The sequence below is a fragment of the Juglans regia genome, chromosome 3 (assembly GCF_001411555.2).
Source record: "Juglans regia cultivar Chandler chromosome 3, Walnut 2.0, whole genome shotgun sequence".
NCBI classification, from domain to species: domain Eukaryota; kingdom Viridiplantae; phylum Streptophyta; class Magnoliopsida; order Fagales; family Juglandaceae; genus Juglans; species Juglans regia.
Genome location: NC_049903.1, coordinates 6,070,851 through 6,094,829, shown reverse-complemented (window position 1 = coordinate 6,094,829; position 23,979 = coordinate 6,070,851). Strand labels below are relative to the sequence as shown.

Genomic DNA, 23,979 nt, shown 5'->3' with positions numbered 1-23,979 from the left:
GTACCGTTTGGTTCTTCCACCATCTGGTGGTTGAAGAAGAACTTGAAAGCTGGTTGTGGTGGCAATTCGTTTACAAAGAGATATCTGGAGAATAGGCTCGAGTTTAGTCCAACGAATATCATAAATGCAAGCGATGTATACACACACATACCTAGAGGAATTAGAAACAAAACTATAGCTGTGGCCTTTCTGGAACTCCCTCCCATATAGGAAAGTCTTCCCGAGTAAGTTCTTGCAGGGATACAATACCACCATGCCCACCAACAGATATGGAAGATTTGGCTTTGTGAGTAATTACACCACACCTTTCAATTTCACGAGACTGACCATCCCAAATTGCTGCTTTATTATTATTACTAGGTTAAAACCTAAAGGGAGTTTTCTGTTGTTTCCCCACTCAGGCCTTCCAGAAAGGGTAGCCAATTGCCAGGGATTTTTCTACAGCCATTCTACAGCTGTAGGAGAAGGGAGAATTCAAGAAACTGGGGGAACAATTGCTGACTCCCTCACATGAGCGCTCAACAAACATTACTTCCAACAAACCCAATAGCCTAGCATCCAGAGCTTTTGGGTTCCATATCCAATATCCTTTTTCTACATCTACCATTAGTCATCTGCTATCCCTGATTTGTTGTCGAAATCAAGATGCTTTCCGAGGAAATGTTGCTACTCGTGATACTCCGAATCGATAATAGCGTCTGGAAGAAGGCCATTGAATTAATCAGACAGTTCCATACCAAGAATCAAAGAACTCCAAATCTGGCAGACACATCCAGTACAAATGAAGAAGCTTCAAATCGGATGTAAATAAATGCTAGCCTGCCGTTCTGCTATCCCCAATCCGTCACCCCTCGCTTGCATAAACAGAAGCCATGCATTCCTGAATGTTCAAAAGCAGCAAAAAGAAAATTTGCTGAGATCAAAGCTGCGCTTGTTTCAATATAAAGCTTTCTTTCGGACTGTCTTAGATATTCCTTCTCCGTAAATGTAGGCCACGCATGTTATATAACAAGTAATGACACTCATCAGAATAGTATCAGTTTTCTCAAGTTCTCATTCAACCAAACAATTTATATTCTACAAATTTTCAGAATTGTAAAATCATTTCTCGGAATGCAAGTTATTATATGCATACACGGAGTAGGAGGCATGCACAGATTCCATAAAATTCCAGCTGCTGCTTTCATCAGTTGAATTAGAAACGATTAATAACTTCTTGAGGCACTAAAAGCTACTAGATAAGCTCCAGAGCAATATGATTCCTAGTGTTAGACCACAAAGAAGTCTCCAGATACTCAGCTTCCTCTACGAATCAAATCTAGCTCCAACAGAGAACAAGAATAAACAAATGGTTTCTAGTCGTATACTTCCCGGTGGATGTTGAATTTGTGAATTCTAGTCCAGCAAGCACCTAGGCTACCGGTAGCCTCTTCCTCTCCCACGTCCAGCCCAACCCCTGCCTCTGCCCCTAGTCCCACCTCTCCCACCATGAGACAAACCTTCTAATGCTCTATTAACTAGCTGGTTTGGTAAACCACCAGCTCCACGGCCCTTTTTGGATGTCACATTGCTGGATCCATTAGTAGCATTAGCAGGTCGTTTTCCTCTGCACACAAAGTTCATGAAAAAATAAAAATATGTCCACCATCAAAGACATAAAATCCTTGCATGCTTATTTTGATTGAATTAACCCATATAGATCTTTCAGCAAAGACAGGAAGATTATCAACGCCAGAAACCATATAATCAAAGAAGGAATAAAAGATCAAACATTCTATTGCGTGAGAAAAGATGAGGGGGTGACAGAGAGAGTGATGAGAACAGAACCAGAAATATCTACCCTACCCAGTTGTAGCTGTGGCAGAGGGAATAGAAGGTTTTGTTGCTTCTTTCCAAGACAGGTTGATGCTTTTATCTCCAGTAAATGAAGGTGTTTTTGAATGCAACGGCTGGATATAAGTCATTAAAGATCAGCTTTTAAATATATAAATAAAGGCCTGTATATTAGAAACACAAAAATAAATCTTTTCCTTTCACCTTTGTCATTGCCAAAATGTTATTACAGGTCCGCAACCCAGTTGTAGTATTCTGCTTTTGAGTTTTCTGTACATTACAGGAAAATAGTCATAAAGTAAAATGTTAAGAAAATCAATAAATAAAAGCTCCACCAGAGACTGGGATCTATTGAGAACAAACTCACAATGCCTTCCTTTGCTTCATCAGATTTGGCAGCAGCCATAGCTTTGTTGTGCTCAGCCATCCCCTGAGTTAATTTCTTCATGGTAGCCCTGGTTAACTCCTCGACATTACTCAACCTGAAAGAACAATATAAATTTTCAACAAGCAAACCACACAGTACACACAACAAAAAAGAAGAAAAGAAAGAAAAAAACAAACAAACACACAAGACCAAAACAAAAAAGGTTGCAAACTCTAGGGCATGGCCAGTTCAGAAATTTTATATTTGCTCCCCATAATAGAGAATGAACCCTCAGGAAAATAAATAGTAAGAGCAAACATCAATTTTGGCTCTCTGAAAATACACGAATTTCTAATTTGGTGCAAGTTCAAAAAGTTACAATCAAGACTTCAAGAAAATCAAAACGTCATAAACAGATCCTTGTGTGTTTTTTTTTAATTATTACTTTGACGAGTACAAGTAGGTCATTTTGCTACAGAAGGCTTTTTCTTTTTTTAGTAAATTTAATTATACATAAAAAACTAAAATGAAGGAAAAAATATCCACATCCTCGCTTCCCATAGATGAGGTAGCACTCATACGTGAAAGTTGAATTTCATTTTTCATATCAACTGCTGCATGAGAAACTAACATGACACTATCAATTTTTTTTTTATCGGTAAATAAAAAACATGACTATCAATTATTACTAGTCAAATTGATGCAAGAGTTTAGTTACACTTTTTTAGATTGTTTTTATAAGTACATTTTTTTAGATCATTTAATGATACAATCGGAACTTCTTAAGGCTTGGTTTGAATACACAAAAACATCTCATCTTATCTCATCTCATTATTACAACTTTCTCAAACTCCCACACAAAATATAATAAACAATTCAACTTTTTCAAATGCCAAATTAAAAAGTATATTAAAAAATTATATTCTAACAATATTTTATTCAAATTTCAACAAAAAATCTCATCTCATCTCATCTAAACTGCGTAACCAAACGAGGCCTAAATGTTAAGGACCAAATCAGAAACTAATGTATTTTACAAGGACTAAAGTGAACATTCACCCAAAAGCTAATAATTTGAAGAAGCAATTTCTTTGTAACATATATAAGGAAATAAATTAATAAAAATAAATCAATTACCTTTCAGTGAACTCCTTACATAACTCTGAGAAGTCCTCCCCAAGCCTATCTGATGGTTGGCCAGTCACTATCTTGTAACCACATAGACTGTTAGTGGCATTGGGAACCTGAAGAAGAACAAAAAATAGGGTAAGTATTGTCCAATAGTAACAAACAGAAGAGGATTTAGCAAAGGTACATCACTGGAAATCAACCTTGTGAGCTAGATGGTGAAATGTGTACAGCAAGCACTCAACATAAGTAAAGTTCATCTCTTCCCCTGTCTTCCTCCGGGGCATGTACTTCTGAGAAGGGAGAAGGAACATATTATGAGATTGAGGCAAACATATTCTCTAGTCCAAAAAAAAAATTCGTGTACTTCAAGCAAGGCTTCAACATTTGGTACATCGAGTAAAGACAATCCAAGCAGGTATAAACAACAAAAATTCTTGTGTGAATGAACGAATATCAATTCTCTGTGTGTTGGTCATAAAGACAAACGCATGCATGTATATGTTTTTCTGTCATTTTAAATGTGTACCTTTAATAGCTGAACAACATTAGGAAGAATCTGACGAGAATCCTGTGGTGTTGTATAAGGAGAAATTTCTGCAAGGGCTTTGAGCATGTCTAGCTTTCGCTCCTCGGGAAGCTGGAAGAAATAACTACCAATGAATTAAAAATATAGCTGGTATAAAAGACGATTAGAGCTCATGTAGACATTTGAATTAATTTAAAACAAAAAATAAAATAATGCTCATGGAAGGTATGTAGCTTAAGATCAAAATATACTAGAACATGGTTTATATCTTCAAACTACTTATTTATTTATTTATTTTTATTGGCACTGGGTGTCAGAGAACAAAGCTCCGACTAATCCCAGATATCTTGACACTACTTATAAAAAATATAGCTGGTATAAACGACAATTAGATTAAGCATAAGCAAACGCATATTAGAACTGAAAGCAACAAATTTTTAAATGAAAATATCCAAAAGGACAATGAACTTGCGTCACCTGCTTACTATTTCAAGACAAGGAAGTGATTATTACCTTATCAAATACAGGTTTTTTCATAAGTAATTACCTTATCAAATACAGGTATAATGTGTTTGTTCAAATAATTGAGAAACTTGCTGCTTGAAGCACCCCTCTGTGTGACAAATTAAAGTCATGAGGCAGTCAGAAATACATACAATGAGCCCTTTAAATTGAAAAGCAATATCGCACATAGTCCATACCACAACAAGTGGAAGAGCCATGTACAAGCACGATATCAACCTGTCAATATGGTCCGCATCTGAAACCTGTTTTTTTTTAAATCCATTCCAACAAAATTGTTACAATTTATTCATAGAACCATAAAGCAAAAGATATTATTTACCAAGGCTAGAGGATACAATAAAAGGAGGAAGAGACAAACATTAATCACAAATACAACCACCCGTGACTAAGTACTCCTCAGAATGATTACTGCAAATTTGGGACAAGAATATAGCACTAATCGCCATTCACAATATAGGATACTACGTCCTATTTTCAAGATTATAACTGTCAACCTCTTAAAATCTCAAACAGTACTAATAAATCCCTTGGGAACAACGCATGTCTCCACTTTTGAATCCTTGAACTCTTCCAACATTACATTCTCAAAGCCTTAATGTACCTCTAATACATCCTGGACTTCAAAAGTTACTTCTCTTAAATGCCCCCAGTGTCAACACAAAGAAACAAGTACTCACATTGAACTGTGCATCTAAATCAGCTTGTCCTTCAACAATTCCAATTAATTCTTTCATGCGTTCTGGGGGAGCTTTTTCTCCAAAAGTGCTCAAACTCTTTAAGAAGTCCATAAACATCCTGAATTCTGCGCCGGTTACGTCTTCTAAACTCTGATAATGGAACTCAAATCATACCAGTCAGACATCTTCCAATTGAACAACAGAACAAAAACTGAGATTCAATAAATTCAAAACTTTGAACTGGGAAAAGGACAAAATGCATTGATCAAAGTAGTAAAACCAAGAAAACACCTTTTTTATCAAATCAGTTATATGTCTTTCCATTTCTTCCTGAGGCTTTAACAGTTCAGCCTTAATGGGAAAAACCTGCAGACCCAATTAATTATCAAAATGAAATGCAGTAAAAAGTTACAATTCGAATAATATGAGTGAGTCTTCTTACCTTATCTCTTATAAATGTTAGAACTTTCTCACGAATAACTTCATCCGTACTCGGTTCATCAACACTCCCAATATGCTTAAATAAGGCCGTCAAAGAAGCTACATCAACAAGAAGATTTAATTACACCAAAAATTAACCCTTAGAAATGCATGCTATAAATTAGACAAGGAATATGCACAATGAATGATATGTATCACACTAGAAGCAGATTGACTTGAGATGTTCATACAAAGAAAAAGAATTACTTTTTTTTTGATAAGTAATAAGTTATTTCATTAATAAAAGTAGGCATAGCCCAAGTACACTAGAAGTATACATGTGATTACACCTATTTAAGCACTAGGAACAGTTACAAGGAAATCATGGAAGCTGCGACCATTCCAATCAATAGCAATGGCCCACAAAAACAAAGTCTTCCAGAAAAAATTCCTAAACTCTTCCAAGGAACGTTCATGGTCCTCAAAGAGTCTCTCGTTTCTTTCATTCCAAATACACCAGAAAATACATATAGGAACCATCTTCCACACGGCTGCAATCTGTAGTGTCCCTGTGATCCCTCTCCAGCTTGCTAACAAATCAACCACCCTACCCGGCATCACCCATGCTATACCCATTCTACTAAGAAAATAAGTCCAAATATCTTGGGCAAACTCACAATGTAGTAGTAAATGGTCCACCGATTCACCACTATTTCTGCACAAACAACACCAGTTCGTAATAATAAGGCCGCGTCTTCTAAGATTCTCAATGGTCAAGATCTTCCCTAGAGCTGCCGTCCAGACAATTGTGGCAAAAACTTTTCTTGGACATACTCCTATAGTTTAAAAAGGTATACAAATAAACAAACACATAAAATTCCGGTTTCCAAAGGAATAAAGCATATGCACTAACTCCTACATGGCACAATTTGCACTCAGGTACCATCACCAAACCAGAAGATAAAGCACAGTACCTTTCACATCCTGCGTCAACAGGGACATAAGGGCTTTATGCACGGCATCACGCTCCACAAATTCCTCTAAAAGACGAAATCTAGTATCAGTTTCATATTAACCCCGGGGAGGAGCCACATGTTGAAATTCTATAAACATAAATGTTTAAGAAAGCTCTAATGAGTGTACTTTCTGACCCCAGTCCCCCCACCCGATCCCAATCAAGTTTTTCTCCATATAATACCCATGAATTTATTTCTTTTTAAAACTACAAATTCCTTTTTAGTACGTCCCAAAGCATTCACTTTCATTTAACTAAAGTCACAATCCAATTAGTACCAAGCTGTTATAATTTTACTTATATTGATTTTTCACCAAAAAAATTTCCATGACCACCTTATCACTATCCAAATTTTTTTCTCTGCTTCTGGGCTTCTCATCACATGGCAAAGAGATAACAATGTTTCAATCTAAGAAAAGGTAAATTATCAAGGTTTATCTATCTTCTGTAATGTTTTTTTTTTTTCAAAATCATCGCTTAATTTGATTATCGTTTGAATTTGTTTACGATATTTTTTTGGTACTAGAAATAGCAAAATAAATAATGTGCATATTTTATCATTTTAGTTTAATTTTCCCTACTCTCCCAAATAGTTAGATCATTAGCTCCAATACTGTGTAAAACAAGCAGAATGCCAGGAGAACAAGCAATGCAAAATCCATAATTTACCGGATGCAAGGAGTTGCACAAGAATGTCTACAATCTTTGCAATATGTTCTGGTGTATCCTTGCAGAAAAGGGGAAGTCCCCTAATTGCTTGCACCCGAACCTGTACAATAGATGAGCATTGGAAAAGACCATTGAGATTAAATAATAATAATAATAATAATAATAATAATAATAATAATAATAATAATAATAATAAAGCACCAACAAATAGAGAGGCGCAGATAAATGACGTGACAATCATGTTCTTTTGCTTTCCTTTCTCACATTATATTAGCAAGTAAATAGAACTACAACATATATAAATACGTCAATAGATAAATTACTGACCCCGAGCTCTTCTTCTTCGATCAAATCGAGATGCGTGTCGATGGCGGGGCCCGAGAGAGTGGGGAAGAACTTGAAGAACCTGGGGATGAACTGAGCGGCCAATTGCTTGGCCTTGATGCTGGACTTGGCAGTGTCGATGATACCCTGGTAGTCCTTCACATTCTGCAAATAACCGAAAAACGAGAACGATCACACACAGGAACGCCAGGCAGGTTGTGGCTGGGGTAAACCCTAGAAACGCAGAAAAGGAGAGTAGAGCGGACCTGGGACTTGTCCGTGGCCTCGTTGAGACGCTCAACGTAAAGGTAGAGCTCCTCGATGTGTTTGGAGTCATCTGCGGCCGAGTCACTCATTGTGATCAAGAAAAAAGAAAAATTTAAGAAGGATGTTGGAAATGGATTTAACGAGGGTTTTGCCTTACTAAGTAACTGGATATTTGTGGATTTTGGGGAGAGAGAGAGAGAGAGACAGAGAGAGAGGGGCTTTGCGAGGAGTACTTCTACTTCAAGCTCTACTTCTACTTGAACTTGGAAGGAAAAGAGGGCTCTCGTCTCCGCTCCGCTCCGCAAGGGTTTCTAAATTCTTATGGATACTTGGCCAATAGGCAGGAAGAAATAAGAAAAAAAAACCTTCTTTACAACTCGTAATCTCATCGCCTAGTCACGTGTGGATTGAAATCAACTGATTTTATTTTATTATTATAATTTTTTAAGAAAATTATATAAAATATAATAAATAATTTAATTTTTTTAATTATAAAATAATAATAATATTAAAAAATAATATTTTATTTAATTTTAAAACCAATCTGTTTCATTTCAAACTCCCTGTCAAAATTCATTAAAAAAAAAAAACTCCCTGTCAAAACGACACGTTAAACTTTAGACTTTGCTGTCTCCACTCCCAGGGGTCGTCGTGACATGCGTATTCTTATCTGATCTTCCTAAAACGACGTGGTATTTGTGTTTTGGTCGTGAATTTCCACTCAAGCTTAAGTGAGTTGAGTTGAGTTGAGTTGTGATGATAAAATATTATTATTATTTATTATTATTATTTTGAGATTTGAAAAAATTAAATTGTTTATTATATTTTATGTTAAAATTTAAAAATATTGTAATGATGAGTTGAGATGAACTCAACTTCCAAACGAAGCCTTAAAACTTAGCTTCCCTCAAAACTTCGCTTGATACGTCGTGTTGAAAAAAATGAAAACTGCCGAGATGGATAAAAAACCTTACTTATTTTTTCACTTTAAAAAATCTAATCCATTGCCAACAACCTTTAGGTCTGATTGGCATAATTTTCAATCTTCAAAACATAATGTCTAGAATTCGAAACCTCCCTCTCCTAACTCAAAAAAAAAAAACAAAAAACAGAAAATCTAATCCATTAATTTTTCAATTGCATAAATCCAATAAAATTTTAATTTTTAAAATAATGTAAGCCAAACTCATACCCTCAAATGACTCTCTCTCTCTCTCTCTTTTTCTGAAGCAAACAAGCAAGCATTCTCTTCAAAGTCCCTTTTTTATACAGTTTAATCGAATTGCACCACCTTCTCTACTAGATTGACCATTCTCTTGTAAGAATGTTAATATTAGATTCTTCTTACATTGTTCCTCTAAATAGACATTTAATTAGGATGTATCATTTTTTCTATAGTGACATTCATATATTTGTCTACAGTGATTACATTTAGCTTAGAGGTTATTAGGGTCACCACCCTTTAATTTGGTAAAGTGAGACCAAATTATAAAAACAGGTTTCTTGTCCAGTGTGGGATTGGGGGTGGGGCAAGGTGTATTCTCAGATATTGGAGTAGGGTTAGGTTTTGGGACAGGGGTACTGGTATGAGCAGAGTACTGGTAGGTGTAGGAGAGCTATCACTAAAATCCCTTTGAGAAAACATTCATGATTCTCCAACACAATAAAAATTTAGAAAATCAAGCAATACAAGTAGGAGTTCAATCCGAAACTCTTAGGGTGAGTTTGGTTACCAAACTCATCTCAACTCATCATTATAACTTTTTCAAATTTCAATACAAAATATAATAAACAATTCAAACTTTTTCAAATCCCAAAATAATAATAATATTAAAAAATAATATTCTAACAATATTTTATCATCTCAACTCAACTCACTTCAACATCCAAACACAACCTAAATCAATTTATTTAGGGTTTCGGATTAGAATCCTAAAAATTAGGAGTTTCGGATTTTGACCCTAAACTAATTTAGGATTCCAAATCTGAAGATCTACAAACTACAAAAAAATAAAAATAAAATAAACACAATGCACATGCCACACAAACTCGTTCAATTTCAAACACATGCACAAATCAGAATCCACAGCACACAAATTTACAATCATTCTCATCCTCTATCTCCTATTCAACCCATCATTCCTCCAATCTCCAATCCAAAATTCAAAAAAAAAAATGTAGGTTCTAATCGAGGTCCGGAATAAGGAGTCTTACCTTTAGCGCAACAAATGATGGACGGAGCGACGGTGAGTCTCAGTCTTTAGATGCTGTGCTCGTGCAAGAGAGAGAGAGAGAGAGAGAGAGAGAGAGAGAGAGAGAGAGAGAGAGAGAGAGCGCAAGAGAGTCTGAGTCTGAGAGAGAGTTTGAGAAGCCAGAAGGATGAACAGGCCAAATGGGGGACTTAACAAGTAAAATGAAATGGCGCCATGACGTCGTTTCACTTATAGAGTGTTTTATATATATATAATATAAATATATTATATATTATGCGAGGTGAGGGAAAAATGGAGCGGGACTTAGTCACTTCCATTCCCTGCCTCCACTGGAGGCCTCTAGTGTGGGCGGGGCCCCCCACTCCCTGCATATGCGGAACAGAACCCCAACCCTGCATGGGCGAGGGCAGGGTGAACGGGATGGTACAGCAAGGTGCGAGGCCCCGTTGCCCACCCCTACTCTCTACCATCAGTTCAAACTGTAGTCGATGGGTCCTGTGGCTAAATAACTGGATATTTTCTATTAGCCAAACCAACGCCGTGTAGTGTTTTTATCTTGGAATCTTCGTATTTAAGTTCTAGTGTTTTTTTTTCCTCAAAGTCGATTCCAAGCAAAGAAATCTCAATATTTAATTCTCGACATTGAGGCATTGAATATTATTTATTCTAAGCTAACAAGCAGCATTATTGTTCAATAATTTTTTGGGAAAAAAGTATCGCCTAAAGTGTTGCCCACCATAATCTGTTAACCCATTTAAACCAAATGTTTTTCTTTTTTTTGGAAGTACTATCTTTATTTACAATTTTACTTACATAACATGTGTAAACTATTGAAAATAGTAAAAGTCTTAAAATTCAAAATTTGAAATTCAAATAAATAAATAAAATGATTGAGTGAGAGTATTTTTCTTATTGAGTAATTATATATATAATGTATAACTGTCTCATACTCTCATTGAAAAAAAGTGAAGCTCACCATTAAAAATAGAACTTCTTATATGAATAAAAGTTTTATCTACCTTCTTCAAACAAAACGGGCATACTCTTATTGAAAAAAAGTGAGACTCGCCGTTAAAAATATAATTTCTTATATAAATAAAAGTTTTATCTACCTTCTTTGAACAAAATGCGTGAAACTAGACACCTTGAGAAGAGATTTAGGCTTCGTTTGGTTATTAAACGCATTTTAATTTATCATTATAATTTTTTCAAATTTCAATACAAAATATAATAAACAATTTAATTTTTTTAAATCTTAAAATAATAATAATATTAAAAAAATAATATTCTAACAATATTTTATTATTTTAATTCAACTCAATTCAACATCCAAATATAACTTTAAAATTGCTGTGAGGCAAGGTCCATGAATAGAATTAAATTTAAATTTTCCTGTTTCTTACTCTCTCCGTAATTATTATTATTATTTAGTACTTTCACCGACAGATGATTCCAAAACCCCCTTAGTTGCAACACTTTTTATTAGGCACGTAACGGAAAAAACGAAAACAAAATCACTCACAAGAGTACAATAATGCTTAAAAAAACAGTTACTATTCTCATTATGGAAAAATAGAAAAGCAAAATACCAGCACTTCTACAGGTAGAAAAAGGAACTGCATCAAATGCATCAAAAACCAGAACCTTCACTCCGCTCTTTAACATGAACTGCATGCTGACAACGTCCCCGTTGCAATATAAACTATGCCAATTCCTTTACCGACTAAAATCCTCTCTCTTTCACCCTCTTATTAGTCAAAGTTTGTCTTTTGGCTGATCACATAGTAGGCATGTCTAATGCTTGCAAGACATCCTTGAACTCAAAATCACGCGTTTCTTTGTTGAAGCGCTCGACCAGCTTGTACCTCATATCATTCAAATAAAAGGATTGGGCAGTCTCCAGAAGCCATTGTGCCTCTGTGTCACTAAGCTTGCTTGTGAGCACAACATCACCGCGGACAAGTACCAAGTCCTTGCTTTCAGCAAATTCTTTGTGATAAGAAACCGTGAAGTAGGGAGTTGCTTGAGTTCCTCTTGCCTTGTAATCTTCAAGGCCAGTGAAAATAATGTGTGGCATCTGCACTGCATGAAAGGTTTGAATGAACAGAGGAGCGAATTAGCAAAAACACTGGTAGTCGTGAAGTATTAGTTTTATCACTGTTATTGACGTCGTAAAAATTCATAGCAAGGAACTGAATGCACATTGCCACGGATGCTGATGCAACTTATGAAAACTTTCTTTTTGATATGTACAACTTATGATAACTTTTCACCATAAGAGATGGGGAGGACTCTCAGTATAAAGATGTCTCTCCTTGCACTTGCATAGTTTTTTACATGGATTGTACCAGGTGAAGATATTAACTCACAATCTCAATATCCATCACTAACATTTGTAATGATTTTGATCAGCTCCCTTCTACATGCACTGTGCACCACAAGTTACTTAAATATGTGTACATACATACATATATATATATATATATATACACATAGTCACGATTATTGCTTTGGATTTTTTTGTCTTAATTGCTACTTTAAATGGCACATTCTCAATTATGTCGAAAATGCCATTAGAGTTGGCTCTTTTCATTGATGTGAAAAGCATTATGTCTAATGGTGCTTCTAAATTATGTGGAAGTCCCACTAAATTGGATATGTAGAGGAGAGCTTGTAGCCATCTTCGAAGTACCATGGGAAATATCAATTCTGTAAGAGTGAAAATGCATTTAGCATTCTTAAACATTTTGAAAGCACTAGTCAAAATAGCAATTTACAAGACTGCTAAAAAAATAGCACTTTACAAGACTGCTAAAAGTATTATCTCAAACAAGAACTCCTACATAGCCCCTAGAAAGTTTTCGTAATTAAATTTTTTAGGGGAAAAAACACTGGCGAAAGATAAAATAAAGAATTAGGGGCACAACCATGACAGTGAATAGACTAAACAAGTCTGGGAAAGAACTTTGGTAACAGGCAAAGGCAACAGACAATTATGATACTCACTTAAAAAAACAAATTTAACTTTTTTCTCTTGTTATTGAGTCTACTAAGGGCAAAATTAATAAATATAAATAATCATTAAAAAAGGTATATTCTGTCTAGAAGGATCCTCCAAGGACGGACCCAAACTAGAAGATAAACTCCATTTGCATTAACTAAATAGACCAGTAGTGTGAATAATCATATTACTTCATCTCCAAAGGCACACCACTCCACAAACAAGGTCAAGTGAACAACACATAAATCAATTTTAACCTAGATGCAATCTCTAACAATCATTAACAACGCATGGATGATATAAAGCCAGTGATTAGAAACCAAACCTTGAGCAAACATTGTTGTATAGCCACTTCCTCTCCACAAAGGAATGACAAAATATTGGCTGCAAAAACAGATAGAAGTATGAATAGCCAAAATATAGAAGGGGGACACATGTAAAATGTAAACATCATTTTTTTTTTATAAGTAGGAATTTAATTATAAAAAAAGGTTCCAAAGGACACAAAAATGTCATCAAAATGGATTACCAATCTGCAGCTCTTTGCTCCAACAAGAAATAAAGATTTGCTTTCATAGATGCCCCAATATGGCCTCTTCCCAAGTGATACTGATAGACATAACACATCCAAATATAACTAATTACATACATTGAAAAAGGTATCTATAAGATAAGGTCCTAGAGTTCTATGCTGTTACAGTTTTGCTTCAAAATAACAAAGGTACAATGAATTCACTCATGAAAATGCTAGTTGCCATAAGAGATATCTTTTTCACAAAATAACATGAAGCCATAGTCCAGGCTAAAGAGACTCAAAACGACCATTTGTAGAGATTGACAGCAGAAAGGAAATCCTCAGACGCTACTCCACGGAGTTATATAGCTGTTCGAGGAAATTAGGCGCATTCAACAAGACCTGTTCTAAGTTTAACCACAATGTGAATAGGCTCAGAAGCAAGCAAATAAGAATCGAAGATGTGTCGTGTACACAAAGATATTTCCTTTCCCAAGAAACAAAAGAGAAACACATTTCGATTTTTCAAATGTACTTTTGGGATCTCAAAAGGGAAGGTAACGACACCAAAGAGTAGAAAGCTAAAATCTACAGAAAAAAAAAAAATCTAATCGCACTCTATTAAAGACCCTAAAATGAACATGTACTAGTCTTTTGTCTTAAACCAACACTCTGACCAATTTGCTATAAGAACTCCTTGATATTGAAGTAGAAAATTAGCCAAAGGGGGTAAATGGTCTAAATTTGGCCTAGCCCTCAACCCCTAGAGTAATGCGACACGCCATACTGCACGTAATAAAACTTCCAAAACATACCATAAGTTTGTCCGGATCTTTTTCATCTCTCTCTATCAGAGTAAGTCGATGAGAACCATATCGGATGCACTTACGGGCATCATTAAAATAAGTTTGATATTATTCCTTCAGCAAGCAAGGTTAGCAAATTCAAGTCATGGTCAATGAAAATATAATTGAGAATATGTGACATTACATCATCCCAAATCGAGGCGATGTCCTCGGCCGAGCGATCCTTGACCCTCTCGATATCCATAATCGAGTCTAACGGCTTCGGCTGTAATGGCGCGAACCCAGTGGCAAACCTAGAAGTCCTAAAGAAACCAAGAGAACCCCATTTCACAAAATCTCCCGGGACGGCTCTTTCTTGCAGTTTTCGGAGATTTGGTTGCAAAGACAAGGCACGGGAAAACTGTTTCGGGATAACACAGTTCGATGACGCATGGTTGAGTAAAGTTGTTGACGTAGAATAAGAAGCCGCAGTCCTTAAAATTCTTGATGTCAAGCGTTGCATAGTCTAAGACTCAAAACGTAAACTTCGTCAGAAATGAATTGTTTTTTAGGCTTTAAATGCTAGAGCTTGAAACTGTTATACGATGCTATTGAAATGGTAACCGGACGTGAGTTGGGGCTCAGTCGAAAATGACCGCGGACGAGTAACTGTGGTCTGAGGTTCTATTTACGACCGCGACTCGTCGCTCCAGAGCTAGCTAATTAGTCGAGGAAGACAATGTATGGCCTGTTGAAGAATTTGATCAAACAGGTGGTGTGCGCCACACGATGCTTGCCTTCGAGGGAGGGTGCCGAGACAGACCGGGTATAGAAGGTAGCAACAACATAAGAGCGGCCAGGTGTGTTTTTAGTAGAACGGCTGGGCTTCGCAAAGGGCTGAACAGAGTGGGCTGGACTTTCGAAAATACAGTCCAGGTGCTGATGTTTTTCCTATGTAACCAACCATCATTTATAGTACGCATCTGAATGAAGTACTTAGATATCTTTGTTAGATCTGATAAGTCTTCAGTTAAAGAAAGATAGAAATCCGTAGGTAAATAATAATAATAATGCTAGTGTAAGTTTAAAGCGTGCGGCTCTTGTGATGGTGTAAGTATTTTTTTTTGTAAAAAAATAAATTTCACTAAAAAATATAGAATTTTTTTTTTTGATGGTGAGATCTACTTTTTATAAGATGACTGTGTGGAGCTTATCTATTTGGGGCATGTATAAATAATTACTAAAAAATAAAAATATTTTAGCTACAAAGTTATTATATAAAAGTAAACTTATGAATTAACGTGGTTTGATGTGATACGTCAAATTGTAAAATTATTTTTATTATAAAGTAAATCAAATGAATTACATGATAATACTTCAATTTGTAAGCTTACTTTTATGAAAATTCTTTATAACATTTCTCAACAAAATATAGACAAAATCAGTAGACTATGAAGGAAATTACGAATTGGGTAATGATACTTTTACAATTATTTTACAATACATTTTCATTTAATCAATATAATCATATCATTCCACTAAAAATAAATTTCAATATTACAAAATTACTTTTCATTTTATATGGTAAATTTCAATATTACAAAATCACTTTTCATTTTATATGGAGTTGTAAAGTAGTTACAAAATGGTTATAAGTCGACTATTTTCCATTAGGAATATCGTAGATGCCCTTCCTTTGTCCTCTTTCCGCTTTGATTTTTCTTTATTTTGATAAACAATTAAAAAAATATAGAATATCATATGTTGATATCGTGTTTCGCAGGCCTGAGCAACTCCACGTTGGCAATACTCGAACTATTTCCTGCAAGGAGGAGAATGGGAGCTCGGGGTCTGTAGTACATCTAACGCTCAAGTTAGTTTCAATATTAGAGATGAAGAGAGAAAGTAGTAGGAATGTGTATGGATGTTAACCTCTCTATCGATCATTAGTGATGCCTATTTATACCCAATGGTTCAGCCTTCATGGTAGTGGGATGTCGCTCAGTAGGAAATCGGACACTCACGTTGCTCATCTGTTATGCTATAGGATGTTCAGGTCTTATGGTGACTACTCTTGACACTGGGCCTCTTCCAATGCATTCCAAGTCCTGGGCCGCATTGAATGCGGTATGTCTTTCTCTCTAAGCTTTCTTCTACCTCATTAATGCGGCGTGCCTTCCTCTCTAAGTTTCATATCCTCCATTAATACAGCGTGTTTTTCTCAACTTTTCTTCTCTTTCTGTCATGTCTGGGTGGCAATATTTTGATTCAATGATTGTACATGTCCGTCGGCTAGTGGGTTTCTAGACTGTCTTCCCTGCCATAGGTTCACCATGGTTTACCATCTACCCATCTTCTTTAGTTGGGCCTTTGAAATATACACAGCCCGGCCCATACTTCATATATGGGCTAGGGCCCAAGTCTTCTTAGTGTGCTTGACTTGGACTAGACTTCATGTCTAAGTTTCTACCCGAGCCCTTTCTCTTGGTATGGCCCTGACCCGGGCCTTATCTCCTGGTCTGGCCCAAGGATAACTCCCCTCACATCATAGCTGCCCATTCTTTGCTTTGATTGAAAGATTCATAAGCATTCACCTCATTGTTCCGTGTATAAAGGAAATATGATTAAAAAAGAGAGAGAGAGAGAGAGATAGGTCAATAAGGAAGAATCATTGTGGATGAGAATTTTTTCGTAAGGGGACTGGGGACTGCTAATCCACCGAGAATCATCGAGAATTCTTATCGAAATGTAAATACTTTTTTAACCATTAAATAAAAAAATAAATCGGAACCCACGCTCGGTGGATATTCTCGGTAGAACTAACATTTTCCTTGTCACAATCCGCATCACAACGCGTCGTGATTTTGCTACTTTTTTCAATGGGGTTGGTAGAGACCGTAGGGTAAAGGGAAGTGGTACTGGACGGCCAAAATAGGAGAAAAAATAGGAGAGAAGTGGAGAAAAATGTTTCTCAAATCCGAAAATGAACTGCTTGATAAGCTTTAGCTAACACGGAATGACCAGCTATAGCTGAAAAGGAAAAGGTAAAGAGGGATTTACAGGGAGGACTTGGTGTCGAGAACGTTTAACTTGGAGGAGAGTGAAAAAAGAGATTCTGCTTTTCGACTTCTTGTTTTGACCCATGATCATTAGTTGATATGCCCTCAAGGTGGCAGGAAAATAACAAAGACAAATGAAATGAACAAGAAGGAAAAACAAAACAAATTGGGAAACACACAAAACTCAGCGGTTGACAATGAGCTCGCACATGAACAAAACACACGGAAGAATTTAACTTCTTGTTACTCCTTGGCTCTCGTGCGTTTGCAATGCTAAGCAGCACTCTGAGATCAGATGTCATTGGCTCATTGCATTGCATTACTTACAAATAAATATACCTGGAAACAAACCCATACGATCAAACATTTATAGCCTTAAAATTGGAGGGTATTTTATGTATTCAGTGAATTAAAAAAAAAAAAAATTTCAAATGGTTATGAAGTATATTGATGATATATGATAAAAATTTTAATAGATATGAATGACAGAAACTCGATAGTCAGATTAAATTGAAAGATGAATTGAGATCATCTAACTATTATTTATTATTATTTATAAATTTTAACTCATAAATTTTATTATTATTTATAAACTATTTCAATACATCTCATCTATCTCTCCATCGGATCCATCCTAAATTCAGCCCTTTTACCCATAACAAGATAAAATCTTGCCGGGTTGAATGGCCACCGGAGGAGTTTCAGGGCTATAAATCTGGTCCGCACTAATTAATGCTAGGAACGACGGTACAATATGGTCCACCAGCTTTCACTGTTCTCACAGCAAAAGGCTTGCTCCACATGCTGCCGGCTTAAAAAGGTAAAAGTAAATTAGGCATTCGTCTCCATGAATCTGTAGCATTACCCTATTTCTTTGGCTGAGGTCCCCGATGCTGCACATGCCTGCATTTGAGAACTCATGCCTGTAGGCTCACTCTATGACTATTCCCACCAGTTCTTTCTGCACGCCATTCTCTTTTGGAGTCAAAAACAGAAATATCTCACTTTGAATTTTCTTTTCGTGGACCCAAAAGAGAGATTTTTAGAATAAAAGAAAGAAAAATGTTGTTTAAATTTGACACTTTCTTTACTTTAATTTTTTAAAATTAATGATTAAGGAAATAATTATTAATATTTTAATATATTAATCTTTTTTTATTTTTTAAAAATATTTTAAAATGATAAAAAAATATGAATAAAAAAAATAAAAAACCCTACCTAGCTGTCAAATGGAGCACCACTCGTAAAAGAAAGCCGTAAGATGCTTGCTAGGTCATAATTTTGTCTAAATCCAAGATTGATATGGACATGACAATAAATTGGCCATACTCATGAGTAATCTGATCTCGCATCCTAAATAATAAATATTGTTTGGTATACTGTGAGAGAATAAGCATATCTAGAGACCAGATCTCACCTTTTTATTTGACTTAGAAGCCCCCAAACATGATACCAATTGTCACCAAACCATATCAGGTTGGATCCAGCTTAAATTTGTTGAAGTAATTCAAAAGGGGCTTTCTTTTGGCTCTTTCTAAATTTTTTCATCATGTTTTTCTCCACGCCGTATCTGGTCTATCCCCTACAACATCATCTCTCTCTTCCCCCACAGCAACCCCCCTAACCTTTTGGGCTTCACGGGTCTTGATTCTCTCTATTTTTCAACATGGCAATTTGTAACAAACCTTCACACCCGGTCTTCCTGTTAATACTCCCACTGATTTTTTTTTTGTCCTAATTTAGCTACCCCATACTTCAAACCATGTCTGTATCTTCTTTTTCTTCTTCTACCTTTGTTTTCACTTGTTTTCTCATCGTCTTCTTGCTTACCCCCTACCCTTCAAATTGTGCAGCCAAACTGTCAAATACCACTAGCAAAACCAGGCAACTCTCCGTCGATTATTATTCCAAATCATGCCCTCAACTCGAGCAGCTTATTGGGTCCGTCACCAGCCAACAGTTCAAAGAAGAACCAGTCTCCGGGCCTGCTACCATTCGCCTCTTCTTCCATGACTGCTTTGTAGAAGTGAGCTGCAGGATTCCTCAGAATGCATTGATTTTGCATGCACTCCCGTTTTATCATATCATACTATAATCATCGCCCTGATGCATATTAGTTGAGAATGTGTGTTCATTCAATGCATTTTGTTTGACATGAAATCGAAGTTTGAGTATTTGTTTTCTCAATTTATGCATGGGTGGATGGAAGGGCTGTGATGCATCAATATTGATATCATCGAAGCCGGGAAGCAAAATGTTGGCGGAGAAGGATGCAGAGGATAACAAGGACCTAAGAGTGGAGGGGTTTGAGACCATAAGCAAGGCCAAAGTCTTGGTAGAGAGCAAGTGCCCTGGTGTTGTGTCTTGTGCGGACATTCTGGCAATTGCAGCCAGAGACTACGTGCATTTGGTGAGTGACTCCTTTCTGTTCACTTTCTTTTGTGATCATTTTATTTTCATTTTCCTGATCTCAAAGTTTGCTGCATATGAGTCAATGCAAGTGTTCTTCTTGGAGGGTAAAATGGAAAGAGTCACATACGGTCGGAACTGCTCATGAAACTATGTAAGTCATTAAAAAAAATTTTAAAATTATATTAATATTTTTTTAAAAAATAATGATTTTATTTTATTTTATTCTTATTCTTATTTATCAATAGGACACGCAATCCTCTATCAAAGATTACAAATATAATTTCTCATAGAAAAACCTCTACGAAGACTTGCCTTGTCTATTTTTGGGTCTATAAACAGCTTTTGCGTGACAAAAGAAAATTTGTCCGCACATTCTGCAGCAATATCTCTTGCATTGATTTTTTCCGGTACTTCTTTCATATTTTTCTTCGTTGTCATTATTATATGTTTTTCGATACGGACGACGCATAGGCTTCCAAAGTAGAAAAAACGATGGGCTGGTTTCGTAAAAGATGAGATACATGATTTTATATAAAAATTAAAAATTTTAAAAATATTATTATGATTTTAAAATTTTAAAAAATTAATTTTTTTTATATTTTATATAAAAATTTAAAAAAATTATAACGATGAGATAAGACGAAATATTTTCTGAATCCAAACGAGACTTGAGAGAAAGGTTATTCAACCCTTGTCTGAAAGAGCATTCTCAATGATTCTTTTATCCTATCTTTTAAAATACATCATCAAGTCTTATTTTTTCTATTTCAAATATTGATTTTTATAATAAGTCATATTTTTTTCATTTCAAATATTTATTCTAACTACAAATGAATTTACAATATTTCTATATCTTTTGATATTTATAATATTTCTTCGGATATAATATTATATAATTATGTCATATTTCAGATTAATCCAAATTTAAATTCCAAAACACTATTACAAGGTTTTGATTTTCCTTATCAATTGCATTTCATTAGTTTGTATTATGAGATCCAAAAATTTGAAAAAACTTCAAAGAGGTTATTCCTTATCAATTGAAAAACTCCATCCTTTGATACCTCAGGAAATCTAAAAGATTTCATCGTACAAGAATATTTTACCACAATATTTTCTATATTTAGAAGATTATTTTAATAAAATGTAAAATAAAGATTAAAATATAAAATTGATTGGAAGAGAACTTTCTTTATATTTTATATGTTCTAAAAAAATAAATATACAAGTTACAACTGTTGTAATGCAGAGCTGCATGACCATGTGCCTAATTTGTCGTTATATTTATTTCGTCTTGGTTTTGACAATTTGGGTCTCCAAAACTAGCGAGTGTCGGGCGTTATGAAAGTCTAGATCAATCACTTCTTCCTCACAACATGCCAGCCCGCCTTTATTGGCTTTAAAGTAATAGTCAGTAGTCGTCTGTATCTGTATCATAGGAAAGCAAAATGCATCGGTAAAGAACGTAATTGTCTCATAGAAGTTAATTTGTTAAGCTGTGTCTAATTTGTTTTCTAACCCAATCACTTCGCCTTCCGTACTGTAGTTTGATGGCTGAAACATGGTTTTGTTCAGTTCGTGTGCCAAGACTCCATATTAAAGAAGTGGACATACTTCTACCTGTGTGGAGCTTGGTTGCCCTTTACTAGACGTAGCCTGGCCGATCCACTGTGAAAGTTGAAACCTTTTTCTTTTCTACATGACTGAATACTTGATTTTTTTTTTCCTCTAACCCACTTGATAATAAGCACCACAGATATTTTATTATTTTTTCCATAAAACAGCACGATTCTAGTACTCTTCTCTCTCGAATGATATACAATTCATGTGCTGCAGGCAGGGGGTCCTTACTACCAAGTGAAAAAAGGAAGGTGGGATGGAAGAATATCAATGGCATCAAGTGTACCCTCCAATATCCCGCGCGCAAATTCCACGGTCGACGAGCTGTTCAAACTCTTTAACTCAAAAGGGCTAGCACTAGAGGACCTGGTCGTCCTCTCGGGTGCACATACAATAGGGTTTGCCCACTGTGACAACTTCATAAGCAGGCTGTATGACTATAATGGCACCAAGCAGCCCGACCCAGCCATCGATCCAAGACTCCTCAAGGCACTCAGAATGTCATGCCCCCATTTTGGTGGCAACAAAGACATTGTTGCTCCATTTGATGTTACCACCCCATTCTTGTTCGACCACGCTTACTATGAGAATTTGATCGGTAAACTAGGCTTACTGGCCTCTGACCAAGCTTTATTCTTGGACCCCCGGACCAAACCGATTGTTCAAACTTTGGCAAAGGATAAGCAAACGTTCTTTCAAGCTTTTGCAGCGGCTATGGATAAAATGGGTTCGATTGGTGTGAAGAGGGGAGGAACACATGGAGAGAAAAGGAAAGAGTGCAGTAGTATGCTTTTCTCCTGATGGATTTGGTATTGGGGATTAGGTGTGGACGAGCCTTTTGTCAAAGATCGGAGAGAGGAAAAAAACGATTATTATTTTCCAAACATAACCATTTTTGTTTCAACGAGGTTTATGTTCAAAGAGCACCCCAATAGATTTTGTAAAAATCATTTTTATGTAAAATTTAAAGAAAAGTAGCTTAAAAGTACTTTCAATTGATCATTTATTTTCAAATCTATTTTATATTTTGCTACAGTGTTTAGTTACATTTAGCATGAATTATTCACAAATGTAAAAATATTTTATTTATTTATTCTTTTTTATATACTTTATCTCTCACAATAATTTCTCTATCTTTGTACTTTTTTTTCAACAAACTATTAAATAATATAATATAAAGAAAAAATAGATAAATTGATATATGATATATTGTAAAAATTAAAATAGAAAAAATAAATTTTAATGATGTATTTTAAAAGATTAGATACATAAACTATTAAGAGTACTAAGATTTCGAAAATTCCAAAAATAGAATCCTCGCATTCCCACAAATAAGCATGAAATAGTGCCTCCCAAGACAAGGAATTAGTGAAAAGAGTGTAAGGGCAACTTTGAGAGGTGGAATGAGATACAAAATTCTCATATCATTTCATCATTACACATTTTTTAAATTTCTATATAAAATATAATAAATAATTTAACTTTTTTAAATCACAATTTAATTTTTTTCAAATTTCAATATAATAATAATACTAAAAACATAATATTTTAAACATTAAAATAAAATATAAAATTTTTATCTCACCCCTCAAACTTGTTATAAGCAAGATAATGCAAGAGACATGATATAAAAATGGCTCGATGACCATATATTAAAAGTGACTTGATTACATGAGATTATTTTTATTTTATAATTTGAAATTTTTGAATTATTTATTATATTTTATATGTGAAAATTTAAAAAATTATAATAATGAGATGAGATAATTTTGTGTATCCAAATCGGATTTAAATAAAATATTATTTTTATTTTAAAATTTAAAATAGAGCTGAAGCTGGAAAAATAAAAGTAAAAGAAAAAATAATCATAATAAACGCGCGTGTGCAGACAGAGAATTACTTGGTTGGGGGTGTTCCACTTTCTGAAACAATCGAAGCAGCACGAACAGCTTCCAGAAAAGCAATCCATGAGCACCAATCAAAATAATGAGGAGGCGACAAAACTCAGACCAAACTAGCCGGTACAATTAACTTCTGTTTGTCTGCAAAGAAAATATAGGAAAAGTTGAGAAATTCGAATTCTAGTTTCAATATCTCTCAAAGAATCTCCACTCGAATATTCCGCAGAACTAGCAGTCGGTTCGGTTGAGTTCAGTGATTAGTCCCAGAAGCGTCGAGAATAGCCAAGATGTTCTGTTCTTAAGATCGAGCCCGTAGGATTCGATTATCCATTGGTCATTTCCAAAATGAAAAGGAAAAAAAAGAAATATTTTTTAATATTCCCACCGAGTGACGCCCCCGATCGATAAAAAGGTCATTTCCGTTGCCGGGACTTGAACCCGGGTCTCTCGGGTGAGAGCCGAGTATCCTAACCAACTAGACTACAACGGAATCATGCCATAATTGTTCTACTAATTTTAATAATATAAAAAATGATAAATACACATAATTCACATTACACAATCATGTTTTAAAATGAAAGATTATAAAAGTAAGATCACTTTATAAAAATATCTTTATTTTAAAATATGTGTTGTAAATAAATTATGTAGATATCATTATTCATGGTAAATTCTAATATTCTGTGTCGTCTATTAATTACTTTTTTTAGTAAATGAAGA

The 23,979-nt window shown here is 35.1% G+C and overlaps 3 protein-coding genes and 1 non-coding gene across 4 annotated transcripts; 1 reads left to right on the top strand and 3 right to left on the bottom strand.

The window, feature by feature from the left end:
* Positions 1–329: 329 nt before the first annotated feature.
* LOC109004413 (apoptosis inhibitor 5-like protein API5) lies at positions 330–8,100 on the bottom strand. Its single transcript, XM_018982950.2, has 16 exons — positions 7,754–8,100; positions 7,491–7,652; positions 7,164–7,263; positions 6,454–6,519; positions 5,502–5,599; positions 5,351–5,425; positions 5,060–5,209; positions 4,559–4,624; positions 4,405–4,470; positions 3,858–3,968; positions 3,532–3,621; positions 3,338–3,444; positions 2,201–2,315; positions 2,038–2,103; positions 1,846–1,949; positions 330–1,606 (listed from the first exon to the last, which is right to left on the bottom strand). The coding sequence occupies exons 1-16, from the start codon at positions 7,841–7,843 to the stop codon at positions 1,417–1,419; spliced, it is 1,656 nt and encodes a 551-aa protein (XP_018838495.1). The 5' UTR covers positions 7,844–8,100; the 3' UTR covers positions 330–1,416.
* A 3,314-nt stretch (positions 8,101–11,414) lies between these two features.
* Positions 11,415–15,139, bottom strand: LOC109004412 (ATP synthase mitochondrial F1 complex assembly factor 1-like). The gene is made up of 4 exons (XM_018982949.2): positions 14,473–15,139; positions 13,498–13,577; positions 13,294–13,352; positions 11,415–12,049 (listed from the first exon to the last, which is right to left on the bottom strand). Exons 1-4 carry the CDS (start codon positions 14,788–14,790, stop codon positions 11,745–11,747), a joined length of 762 nt encoding a protein of 253 aa, XP_018838494.1. The 5' UTR covers positions 14,791–15,139; the 3' UTR covers positions 11,415–11,744.
* A 3,814-nt stretch (positions 15,140–18,953) lies between these two features.
* On the top strand, positions 18,954–22,330 carry LOC109004411 (peroxidase 19-like). The gene is made up of 3 exons (XM_018982948.2): positions 18,954–19,352; positions 19,536–19,736; positions 21,575–22,330. Exons 1-3 carry the CDS (start codon positions 19,089–19,091, stop codon positions 22,157–22,159), a joined length of 1,050 nt encoding a protein of 349 aa, XP_018838493.1. The 5' UTR covers positions 18,954–19,088; the 3' UTR covers positions 22,160–22,330.
* A 1,346-nt stretch (positions 22,331–23,676) lies between these two features.
* On the bottom strand, positions 23,677–23,749 carry TRNAE-CUC. The gene has a single exon. It is a non-coding gene; the product is annotated as a tRNA-Glu (tRNA).
* Positions 23,750–23,979: the final 230 nt, after the last annotated feature.

What these genes read in the sequence shown, in the direction of transcription:
- LOC109004413 (XM_018982950.2), bottom strand. Translation starts at nt 7,843, where the DNA reads ATGAGTGACTCGGCCGCAGATGACTCCAAACACATCGAGGAGCTCTAC. An exon ending in TTATACCTGTATTTGATAAG is followed by an intron (nt 3,969 to 4,404) that starts GTAATTACTTAT and finishes TATTTCTTCCAG; the next exon opens with CTTCCCGAGGAGCGAAAGCT. An exon ending in ATGAAGCAAAGGAAGGCATT is followed by an intron (nt 2,104 to 2,200) that starts GTGAGTTTGTTC and finishes TGTAATGTACAG; the next exon opens with AAAACTCAAAAGCAGAATAC.
- LOC109004412 (XM_018982949.2), bottom strand. Translation starts at nt 14,790, where the DNA reads ATGCAACGCTTGACATCAAGAATTTTAAGGACTGCGGCTTCTTATTCT. An exon ending in TCGCCTCGATTTGGGATGAT is followed by an intron (nt 13,578 to 14,472) that starts GTAATGTCACAT and finishes TATGTCTATCAG; the next exon opens with TATCACTTGGGAAGAGGCCA. An exon ending in TACAACAATGTTTGCTCAAG is followed by an intron (nt 12,050 to 13,293) that starts GTTTGGTTTCTA and finishes CCTTTCATGCAG; the next exon opens with TGCAGATGCCACACATTATT.
- LOC109004411 (XM_018982948.2), top strand. Translation starts at nt 19,089, where the DNA reads ATGTCTGTATCTTCTTTTTCTTCTTCTACCTTTGTTTTCACTTGTTTT. An exon ending in TCCATGACTGCTTTGTAGAA is followed by an intron (nt 19,353 to 19,535) that starts GTGAGCTGCAGG and finishes GGTGGATGGAAG; the next exon opens with GGCTGTGATGCATCAATATT. An exon ending in CCAGAGACTACGTGCATTTG is followed by an intron (nt 19,737 to 21,574) that starts GTGAGTGACTCC and finishes CATGTGCTGCAG; the next exon opens with GCAGGGGGTCCTTACTACCA.